The sequence below is a fragment of the Humulus lupulus genome, chromosome 4 (genome assembly GCF_963169125.1).
Source record: "Humulus lupulus chromosome 4, drHumLupu1.1, whole genome shotgun sequence".
Classification (NCBI taxonomy): domain Eukaryota; kingdom Viridiplantae; phylum Streptophyta; class Magnoliopsida; order Rosales; family Cannabaceae; genus Humulus; species Humulus lupulus.
In genome coordinates this window covers 20,349,639-20,360,789 of record NC_084796.1, presented here as the reverse complement: position 1 = coordinate 20,360,789, position 11,151 = coordinate 20,349,639, and the positions used below count along the sequence as shown (strand labels likewise).

Genomic DNA, 11,151 nt, shown 5'->3' with positions numbered 1-11,151 from the left:
GAACACATAAGATTTTTATAGTGGTTCAGCCCCGATCAGTCGGTAATAGCCTAATCCACTTAGAGTTGTGATTTATAGATCTGTACTCAAGATCAGATGGACTGAGCCAATTGAGTTTCTTCAGTACAGATTGCAAAAATACAAGAATCCTTTCAAATATCAGCACTTTCTCTCTCTAGAATACTCAGACCCAAATTTCTCTCTCTCTAGAAAGAAGAAGCAGAAGAAGCCCCTCTCTAATCCCATAAGCCATCTATTTATAGGCTTAGAGTCATACATCTGATATCCCCTAGAATCGGGATATTTTATTATATTTATTACATTTAATTACAAAAACATTCAAAATGTAACCAAACCCCCCATTAGTGGGAAGAATGAGAGATTCCCGCGTATCTTGTTGAAACTGTTTCTGGGAATCTTGACTTAGTCCTCCTCTAGCTAGTTGATCCACCTCTCCTACTGACCACTCATGCAAGTGCTGGTCGGACATGTGCATGGTGGTAGGACATACACTTGTTGGTCGGACGTGCATGGTGGTAGGACATGCACTTCTCTCCTCATCCTTGGGGTCTCCTAGGTCCACTCTCTTGAGTTCTCCTCGGATCAAGGTCTCTTGGGCTCTCCTCCTCGGACCTCATCCTTGGGGTCTCCTAGGATCACTCTCTTGGGGTCTCCTAGGACCACATCCTTGGGGTCTCCTAGGACCACTCTCTTGAGTTCTCCTCGGATGCACTCTCCTTAGCTCTCCTAGGATGCACTCTCCTTAGCTCTCCTAGAATGAATTCTCCTTAGCCTCCTAGGATGCACTCTCCTTAGCTCTCCTAGGATGCATTCTCCTTTGCCTCCTAGGATGCACTCTCCTTAGCTCTCCTAGGATGCATTCTCCTTAGCCTCCTAGGATGCACTCTCCTTAGCTTTCCTCGGACCAAGGTGCACTTGGCTTGGTTATGACGTCTTTCAAGTAGTCCAAATTATTCGTCAGTCTACCGGGTCACCTTATCACAACTCTGAGGAGTCAATGTATGTTGGAAATGTGCCCTGAAAGCATATGTAATAGACATTGTTTTTTGAAATAAATAAATAAATTGAATTTGTTATGCATATATTTTATGGACTATATTATTCTATGATAATATTATGTAAATATCAAAAAAATTCCTAAGTTCATGTATGTAATCTCAAACACGTATTAGTACGAGAGGATTGTGTTTGAGATAAATGAACTTGAATAGTTCGCAGTAAAATAAAGTTATTGAATCTTTAGATTAATTACTGCAAGTACGGTCCACTAGTATTATGAATACATGTGATCTAGATCTGGATCACTAGTGTGGTAGAACACTTTAGTGGAGGTGCTTTATATATTAGAGAATATATAGAACTGGACTAGATATGTTTATTAATACTTAGTTAAATACCGTTTCGAAGTATTAATTAAATATATCAACTAATGATCATATACAAATAGATCTTAATCCTGAGGTTACTATGAACTCCTGTTTATGTTATATGAGTTCTTTGATTCACTTGTTAGGGTCTGTCAGAATGATCAGGCTAAAAACTTTTGTTTTGGGAACTCATTAATATAGATGGTTGGGGACATAGTATACAGATATGGAATCTATACCTTCTCGCAAGAGATTGAATGATGGTTCTCTTAAGGGTTGACTTTTGGGACTGAAAGGTTATTGAGCTCAAATTCATAATTTAGTTATGAATTAACCTTCACTAGTAGAGTCAATGGTACTTAAGGAAACAAGACATAATTAAAAGGGTAAAACGATAATTTTATTCCCGATTAATTATGAACCATTATAAGAGGGTCAAGTTGTATGCAATGATTAAATCAATGGACGCTTTATGATTATAAAGTACTCAGTAAATGAAATGTCTATAATTACAAGAGTGCAGTCTCATATTTATAGTGGAATAATCATGAGATTAATAAATTAAGATTATTTAAATTAAAGAGTTTAATTAATAATCTCAAATTTATTGGAGCTTGGAATTATAGGTCCATAGGTCCCCATAGCGGCTCTATCAACACTGTTCAAGGTAAGAGTTGATATGAAGGGAAAATAGTTTAAAGACATATTTAAGAAGAAATTGTTCTTCAGGCCAAATATGCAATTATATGATAATAATGATTAATTAATTAATTACAAATTAGTTGTAGTTAACAAAATTAATTAATATTTAATTATTATATAATTTTCGAAATTATATTAAATAATTAAATTAATTTTCGAAATTTAATTAAATAATTAATTAATTATAATTTTTTGAAATTATAATAAATTAAATATTTAATTTCGAAAATTTGGGTTTAATTAATTAGTAGAATTAATTAAGTATCTTTATTTGAGTGGGAGATGATAATCTGATAAGTTCAAATTGGATTTGAATTTAAAAGATTGATATTTATTCAAATAATTAATTAAAAAGATAGTTAATTTGAATTCAAATTTGAATTAGCTATCAGGTTGTTAGATCTCATCTGACAAAGAAATTTGAATAAATAATTAAATAAAATTTGAAAATCTAATATCCCTAGAAATTAGGAAGCTACACGTTCACAGAGTCCATAGACTGTGTGTGGCGTGTAGAGCAGTATTTTTTTCAGGGATGGGATTTTCAATTTTATTTGTTTAATTAATTAATTAATGGATAATTCAAAAATTGGTTTTTCATATTTTTTCATTGATGGAATAATTAATTAATTAAAAAAATTAAATTGTAAAATGGTTACAGATTTAATTTTTAAATTTTGAATTTTTTCTGTTAAGTAAGACTGATCAGAAAATTATTCAGATAAGATAAGATAAGTGAAGAGAGTGAGACTACTCTGAAAATTCGCTCTGTGAAAAATAGAACGATAGTTTTCTCTCTCCCTGAAAATAAAGAACCAATTCTCAGGCCTATTCTCTTGATCTCATGAGTTGAGTACATCAAGAAGAATCACAAATAAACTATCCTTCATTCTCTAAGTGCCCACACATTTCTTGAGGTGTAGAGAACGCTTTGGAAGATCTTGGTGTGAGTACGTGGAGCGGCTTGGAAAGGAAGATCGTTCTAAATACGAAAAGATAGCAATGACACTTGATAGGCTTCAAGAGCTATGATTTCTATTAGTATCTTGTTTATGATTAATGTATGTATATTAATGGATCCGCATATTTAAAGGTAGTTTAAATATGTTACAAAAATTTTGTTGTACATTGGGCCAATAACACCACCTTTCCGCTGCGTATTAGGAAACTCGTTCCTAACATTTATTGACTATTAATGTGTCTTTTACTGACCATGCACTACCACTTGTCACCATTATTGCCACGTCATTGATCTCCAATTTTTGGGTATAACACCTTACAAGTTTTTGTAATTATTTATATTTTTGATAGTATTTTTATTTATTTCTGTAAATATTTCTTTTAATAGATTTTTATATTATTGTAAATCAATTTGGATCTTTAGTTTTAAATAATTACTTAGGAGACTTTTTTTGTTTTGTTAAAAAGTAAAGAATAAGGTAGTGACTATATTTGGATCAACATATATTTTATTAATTAATATTTTAAGTCAAGTTTTGTTTTTAATTTTGCTAAATTATAATTAATTTTAAGTTTGTTTGATTAAAACATATTTTAATTAATTTTTTATTATTTAAAATATATTTGTAATTAGTTTTTTATTATTTTAAAATTAATTAATAATTTTTTTTTAAAATGAAGGACCAATAATAGTATGAGAACTATCATCCTAATTAGCATAATAATTAAAAAAAATATAAATATTTATATCATAAATATTTTTAAATAAAATAATAATAAAGTGGTATAATTAATTATCATAATAAAAATCAATCACACAAAATTGTTTTTTTTACCAAATTGAAATATATAGGGAGTTCTCTAGGAGGTATGTGAGTTTAGGCCCTACTAGTGCTAGTAGAGATGTCTTTATTTCCAACATAAAAAAAATTATAACTAAATTTTTTTAAATAATAATGTATATTATAATTATAGGAGACATTTTATAATTTTAAAAAAAATTATGAATATTTTATAATATCCAAAATAAGAATTCAAAATAGTTATACTCATATAAAAAAAACACGTAAATTAATCATAACTAACTTTGAACTTTATTTTTGGACATAGTAAATTAAATTGTTAAAAATTTGTAGATATTTGCTATAACTAAAATCTACAGCTTACTAGGTAACTAAACCGACACCCCAATATAAAATTTTGATCGAGGGCAATATGGGCATTTTGCCCATCAGCTAAATGAGAGTAAAAAATCCCGGATAAAAAGCTGAAATTGATTTTCTCTCATAAAAGAAGAAAGTAGAAAATGACTCCTCTGATAAGGTCACATCAGTCTCAGAGCGGGAACAAAGCAAGCACAAGCTACTGTTACGGTGTTCGAGAAGGAGAGAAACCCACAAACAGTCCTCAAGAACGTCAAACACCAAAAATCTTTTAAAATATATTTCAGAATTTTCTCGCCCTCCATTGTAAGTACTTGTATTTATATCTAGTGTTCTTTGTTTCTGGGTATGTTGTACTTGTCATCTTCCTTACACTCAGAATCATGCCGTTGTGTATGTATGTCAATGTGTATGAATTTTTTTTTTTTATCATGGGATTGCATGCGAATTAACGATGTGATTAAGTAGTTTTTATCTGGCTGAAGTGGGCTCTTTTACCCGTAATGGTGAGACCCAGAAAAAGTTTGGACTCTTTTTTGTTTGTTTACCACTTGCTTTTGGATTTTCAACCAGAAAAGTTCTAAACTGTGCTTGATTTTGGGGAAAAAGATATGTGGGTTCGGATGAGCGGTAGTGTTAGCCAATGGCTATGTGTTTTTTATGAACCCTCTTTTTTTTTCCCCCTTATTGAGTAACCTTGTTTTTCAAATTTTATTTATATATTTTCGAATGGGTTTTTATTCCCTTTAAGATAATTGCTTTAAAAGATTTAATTTATTTATACATTATTATTATTATGTTTCTGATATTGTGAAGCCCATTGGTATGTTTTTAACAGAGTGAAAAGAGATGCATAGCAAGGTTAAAGCTTGCACAGAGTGCACTCGCACGTGTTGGTTGCTTCATAAAGGGAATAACTCAGTACCTGCTTCTAGTGCTGCTTCTTTTTTTAAAGTAATGTTCGGTGAAGAGTTCTCTACATTTCTGGTATGCAAAAACTTGAACATGGGGGTTTCCCTCTATGTCTTTTTGCCGTACTAAATGCTTGTCCATGTTAAAATTGTAGGGTCTTGGCTTTTAATCGATGATAGGAACACCCAGTATTACCTGATAATATAAATCCATCATTTTATTATTTTACTACCTTTGGTATCAAAAGACTATTTTCATGTGATTGCATTAAAAGTTGTTAGTTAACTAAGGTAACTATGTTCTAATTTGGGTGCAATTATGCCAAGCCTTTTGTAGTCTGGCTTGCTTAGTTGCCATGTATATTAATATATGTAGTTAATGCAAGATTGATGTGTATAAAAGTGGTGTTTCAGACTTTGGAGAAATATCCTGGACTAGCTTCATTACTTTTTCCATTATGCTCCTAACAATTATGTGTATTCACATAGATATAATATGTTATCAGAACTTCATTTTCCACATAATTAATGCATACTGTGGTCTATAAGTAAATAACTATTTCATTATATTGCAGTTTTTGCCTCCAAAGTTTGTTAACGAGTTATCATTAATGGCTGGTAAAATAGCTATTCTTGAAGATTCATGTGGGGAGCAATGGGACGTGAGAGTTTCCAGAGTTGAAGGCTCCCTTGCTTTTCAACAAGGATGGAGTAAATTTGCATTGGATCATGATCTGAAAATGGGTGATTTTGTTTTGTTTCTTCACATAACCGAGACTCATCTTGTTGTTAAGATTTATGATTCAACATCATGCGAGAAACTAAAGTTTCCTGAGAGAAGAAGCAACCTTATTAAAAGGAAAAGAGATTCCACAACAACTTCTAGTGGGAGAAGTGGTCCACGTGGCACTGCTGATGGAAATTCCATTGACACCTCTGTTAATTTTGGTGTGGCTGCAAGAAATGGTAGATGCCCAAATGATGTGATTGATGTAGTGAAAGAACCAATTGTCACACAAAACAAGTCTATTTGGAATTATAAAAATGAAATTTCTGGAGCAGCACACAACGCGGAATATGCTGAAGAAACATATTGTATAATGAATAGAGAAAAACAAGAAGATGATATAAGGTGTAACTTGGATTTATCTGTTCTTGAAACGTTGAACAATGTTGGCAGCAAAAGAAACAACAAAGAGTCTTTAACAGCTGCTGAAAGATTTCCTAAGCCATTTGATTCTTCCATGAGATCCCAAAAGGGTGCTTGCTTGACTAGTAAAGACCAAGTGGTGAAAGAGGTATCAAGCGGAGCGGGGCCTTTACATTCCTTCAATTGTGAAAAAAAGGGATCTTTTTCCTTCAGAGATTATACTAATATTAAGACCTCTGGAAATCCCTTGCCAATGCCTGTAGTTAATCCTGTAGGAAATGGAAGGAATACTCTTAATATGTCAAATAGAGGAATAGAAGAATGTCAGGTTGCTACAGCTGCAGGTTGAGCAAAACCCTACCAAGTTCTTGAGTATGTTCATATTATATTTATTTTTAAAAATATTTAATTTAATTTTACAATTATCAGGAAACAATCAGGTTTCACAATCCAAAAAACATAATGCAATCAATGAGCATCCTCAAACTGCCAGATATCACATTCAGGGAACTTCAGTTACTTCTAGTATATTCACTCACTTTGGAACTCAAAACTGTCTATCTTATTTGTGGTTCTCTAATTGTTCTCCTTTCTTTTGTTTAAATTGTTTGGTATATTACTAGATTTTAGTACTTTTTTGAACAGGTAAAATGACGAAGATTGTTAAAGAAGAATTCATGGAGATTGAATCAGACCAACCCTTTCAAAAACTTGCTAGTAAATTCTTAATTCTTCAATCTCTGTTACATTTTCTCTCGTAGAAACCTATAGAGTACATATTTTTTGTTTAATCTCTATTTTCAAAGCTTTGTGTTTGCATGCATGTAGACAAACGTGAATTATCCAAAATAACTTTGATCCAACAAAATGCAGGAACATCATCTCAGGTGACAAATGCGGTACATTCTCAAAGTGTTAATTTTGGTGTTAAAAAAGATGATAGAGATTCAGTGTTGAAAACCGTAAATGTCGATGTTGTTGGAGGTTCAACAGTTTTACCCAATTTCTCCCCTTTTCTGGCCACAAGCAGTAAATCTTTTATTGTATGTCAATTGTTTTCCTTTTAAGAGCTTTTATCATTGTGACTATTGATATAGTATTCAACCAAAACTCAGTTGATTTTACTATGTTTGTGGTACTATTGGTTAAAATATTTTCCATATGTGAAAGGGTGCACTATTTTCAGAATATTTTCCAATGTTTTCTTTTATTTCATTTGTTTAACTTTTTAACATCTTTTCTCATACTTTTGCAGGAGTTGCCCGAGTTTTTGCCATTTCCCTATGTGAAGGGTAGGTATGGCTCGGAAAGAAAATTGGTGTTCTTACGCGATTCTTCTCAGAAATTGTGGCCGGTGGTGTACCATGAGAATCTTAATGTGCAATTTATAACAAATGGTTGGGAAGCCTTTTGCAAGGCAAATGGCATTCAGTCTGGAGATCAATGTCTTTTCAAGATTGAAAATGAGTCTGAAGGCATATATTCTGTAAGTGGAGTTAGACAGTAGGAACAAACTAGGAAAAGATATGGAAAATGCTAACTCCTTTTGGATAGCATTAGTACTTCATGTAGGAAGTAAAGCTTGTATCTGATCTGGGATTTTGTGGTACAAAGCTTATGGCCAACCTTTTATGTGAATAGTCCAAATAGATGTAAGGTTAGTTTTGTTGCAACCTTTGGATTTAATGACAAAGTGCGTACATGAGATAAATGAAACTTAATGAAATTTCTTGTAATACAAGATTCGTAATCATGGAAAATGTCATTGTCATAAAAAGTACCAGCTTTTCATGTGACTAGCCTTGATTTTGGAAAATTAAATGAAGTGGGATCATGTGATAAGAAAATTATGGCCAGTCTTTGTGTAAATAACAATGAAATTTTAGATGACATGAATCATGTGTTTTAAGAAATTTCATCAAGTATTGTGACTGTAAAAACAAAAAAGAGGGTTCATAAGAAGCATATAGACATTGTCATAAAACTTAATGGAATTCCTTAAAATGCAAGCAAGATTCATAATCATCTAAATTTTGTCATTTACATTCCAAAATACATGTTATTTACAGAAAATGCTTGTCGTAACTTTCTTACCACATAATCCCATCTCATCAAACTTTATAAAATGTGGTGCAAAGCTTATGGCCAGCCTTTTATGTGAATAGCTTTGGTTTCAGAATGTTAAATCAAATGAGATTATGTAGTTAAAAAAATTATGACCAGCCTTTTGTGAATAGATTTTGTTTTGGAATGTATAAATGACATCGAAATTTTACATTACTATGATCTTGAATTTTATCAAGTTTTATTTATCACATATAAGCCTTGTCGTTAAATCCAAAAGTTGTGACAAAACTAACCTTGCATCTACTTGGATTTGATTTGTCCTAAAGAAAAAAAAGTACAACAGTTATATTCTCACATTATGCTTATCTCAGACAAGAGTACAAAACCGTATAGATGAAGCAACTACACATTGATCCACTACCAATGTTTATACAAGTTAGCATTGAAAGATTCCCTTTGTTAACATAAAAAGTTCTTCAAATCTATCTACTCAAACCTTGTGCATCCATTGCTAATAGATCAAATAATGTCTACAAATCTATAAAAGAGTTTTCCTAGATTTCCCACCACTCCTTGAAAGTCCTATACTCATCTCCAAACACTAAAACTACAGACTTTAAAATGAAAAGAAAACATTCAGATGATTTCAACTGTAGGCTCTGCAACAGCTGTAGCAGACACCTGATTATGCTCTTTCACAAACACTTTTCTCGTCTTCATCAACCACTTAAGCAACCCAACAAAATAGTCATACAGGTTAAGAGCAATATGAAGCCCAATCCCAGCAATGATCCCATTTGATATGGAATAGGTAAGTGGCATCAGAAGAATTGTCATAAAAGCAGGAATTGCCACTTTCATGTTGCTCCAATCTATGTCCTTCACCACTTTCATCATCATCACTCCAACCATTACTAGGGAAGGCCCTATGGCCCATGGAGGCACACTAGAAAGAAGAGGAGTGAAAAACAGTGAAATGAAGAAGCAGAAACCGATGACCACAGCCGTTAACCCTGTCCGGCCGCCTTCTCTCAATCCAGCCGCCGATTCTATGTATGTGGCAACTGTTGTAACTCCCAGTGTTGAGCCAACAATAGTTGATCCGGCATCAACAATGTAGGCCAAGTACTCACCTTCAAAGCTGCCTTTCTCATTGACAAAGCCTCCAATTTCAGCCATAGTGTACAATGTGCCTGTTGTGGCCATAACATCTACATACAACAAGGTCATTAATGCCACCCAAACCTCACTTGTGTTAAAGTTTGTAAAGCTAATGGCCCCAGCTGTTTTTTGGATTCCATGAAAATCTACAACTTTCTTGAAATACTCAAAATCTTTGTCACCAAGTGGAGTACTAGGAAAATATGTAACAGACGTGTTTCTAAACCATGATACCAATGTCACAAAGAGAATGCCATAAATCATACTACCTTTAATGCCCTTCATTAAGCCATAACTGGTTACTAAAAAACCAACTGATCCCAGCCAGAATGTTGGGCTTCTCATTGTCCCCCCCAGGCACTCACCGGTTTCTGGGTTTGTTCTGGAACAAGCAGTGATGGTGACCAAAGTAGATGAATCGGGCCCAACAAGGCCGATTCCCTGGTGGGCCTGCAGGCCCACAAATGCAATGAACAGCCCAATTCCCGCAGCACAAGCAAGCCGAACTGGATGGGGAATGAGTCTGGCCAGCTTTGCCCGGATCCCAAAAGCAGATAGTGCAAGGAACACACACCCCTCGACCAAGACCACAGCTAGAGCGGTTTGGTAAGACATTGGCCCGGTTCCATGAAACCCCACCAAGTTATAAGCAAGATAAGCATTTGGGCCCATTCCAGGGGCCAAACCCAAAGGAAGGTTGGCCAAGACTCCCATAGCAATGGACCCCGCCATGGCTGATAGAACAGTGGCCACAATGAGGTCACTCTTGGTTGTTGAAAGACAAGCTTGGTAACCAGCGTTGGGTGTGACCATGCAATCTGACGTGGCTGTCTGGTTCGCCGGAGCGGAACAATCAGCGACCGAGCAAGTCCCTCCGGAGTCGGCGATGATGGTGGCGTTGACCGTGATAATATAAGCCATGGTGAGAAAAGTGGCTAGCCCAGCTCGAAGTTCTTTGGTGAAACAGCTCTTTCTGGCTTCTAACTTGAAGTATCTCCCTATAAAGCTCTTCGAAACGGTGTCGTTTAAGGAGTTCTCCATCTTCGTCCATGACTTCCCAACTCTTTTCCAAAACCCAGTTCCCAACTTTGTACAGAACTCACCTCCCATCTCTTTCTCTCTCTCTTTGTAGTTTTCTCTCTTTGTTATAAAAGAGAAAAAGAATCTTCTTTGAGAAACTATGGACGAATGGGCATCATGCAAGAGGTAAGATAAACTGAAAGTTAGGATACTATATACTTGGGCGTTACATGAAAAGAGAGATGATATATATATATATAGCTGGAGGGAGATATATAGATAGATACAGGTGTATGTGTATGTGTATGTGTATGTGTGTATGCATGTAGATATATGATTATGGAACGAACATATCACATTTGTAGTATTGGATTGAAAAGGCATCTCATTACCTGGCTGGCTTAATGAATATTTTAATGGGAATGGGAATCTATCTACTATATAGGATAAAATAGAGAGAAGAAAAGAAATTTCAACATGGGGATTTGACCGTTTAAATTGACTCAATTTCCTGTACTCCTATTCCTCTATATGAAATGATAATACATAGGATATCTCTACTCCTAAATATGAAATGATAATATAGCATATACTTTAATGGTAGATTTTGGGTAGTGGTCTTTTTTTTT

The 11,151-nt window shown here is 34.0% G+C and overlaps 2 protein-coding genes across 2 annotated transcripts; one reads left to right on the top strand and one right to left on the bottom strand.

The window, feature by feature from the left end:
• Nucleotides 1-4,331: 4,331 nt before the first annotated feature.
• LOC133830142 (uncharacterized) lies at nt 4,332-8,025 on the top strand. The gene is made up of 7 exons (XM_062260064.1): nt 4,332-4,519; nt 5,052-5,200; nt 5,700-6,618; nt 6,704-6,799; nt 6,920-6,991; nt 7,148-7,317; nt 7,530-8,025. The coding sequence occupies exons 2-7, from the start codon at nt 5,063-5,065 to the stop codon at nt 7,779-7,781; spliced, it is 1,647 nt and encodes a 548-aa protein (XP_062116048.1). The 5' UTR covers nt 4,332-4,519; nt 5,052-5,062; the 3' UTR covers nt 7,782-8,025.
• A 135-nt stretch (nt 8,026-8,160) lies between these two features.
• Nucleotides 8,161-10,654, bottom strand: LOC133830143 (adenine/guanine permease AZG2). The gene has a single exon (XM_062260065.1). The coding sequence runs from the start codon at nt 10,610-10,612 to the stop codon at nt 8,978-8,980; it is 1,635 nt and encodes a 544-aa protein (XP_062116049.1). The 5' UTR covers nt 10,613-10,654; the 3' UTR covers nt 8,161-8,977.
• Nucleotides 10,655-11,151: the final 497 nt, after the last annotated feature.

What these genes read in the sequence shown, in the direction of transcription:
- LOC133830142 (XM_062260064.1), top strand. Translation starts at nt 5,063, where the DNA reads ATGCATAGCAAGGTTAAAGCTTGCACAGAGTGCACTCGCACGTGTTGG. An exon ending in ACCCTTTCAAAAACTTGCTA is followed by an intron (nt 6,992 to 7,147) that starts GTAAATTCTTAA and finishes AACAAAATGCAG; the next exon opens with GAACATCATCTCAGGTGACA. An exon ending in CAAGCAGTAAATCTTTTATT is followed by an intron (nt 7,318 to 7,529) that starts GTATGTCAATTG and finishes ATACTTTTGCAG; the next exon opens with GAGTTGCCCGAGTTTTTGCC.
- LOC133830143 (XM_062260065.1), bottom strand. Translation starts at nt 10,612, where the DNA reads ATGGGAGGTGAGTTCTGTACAAAGTTGGGAACTGGGTTTTGGAAAAGA.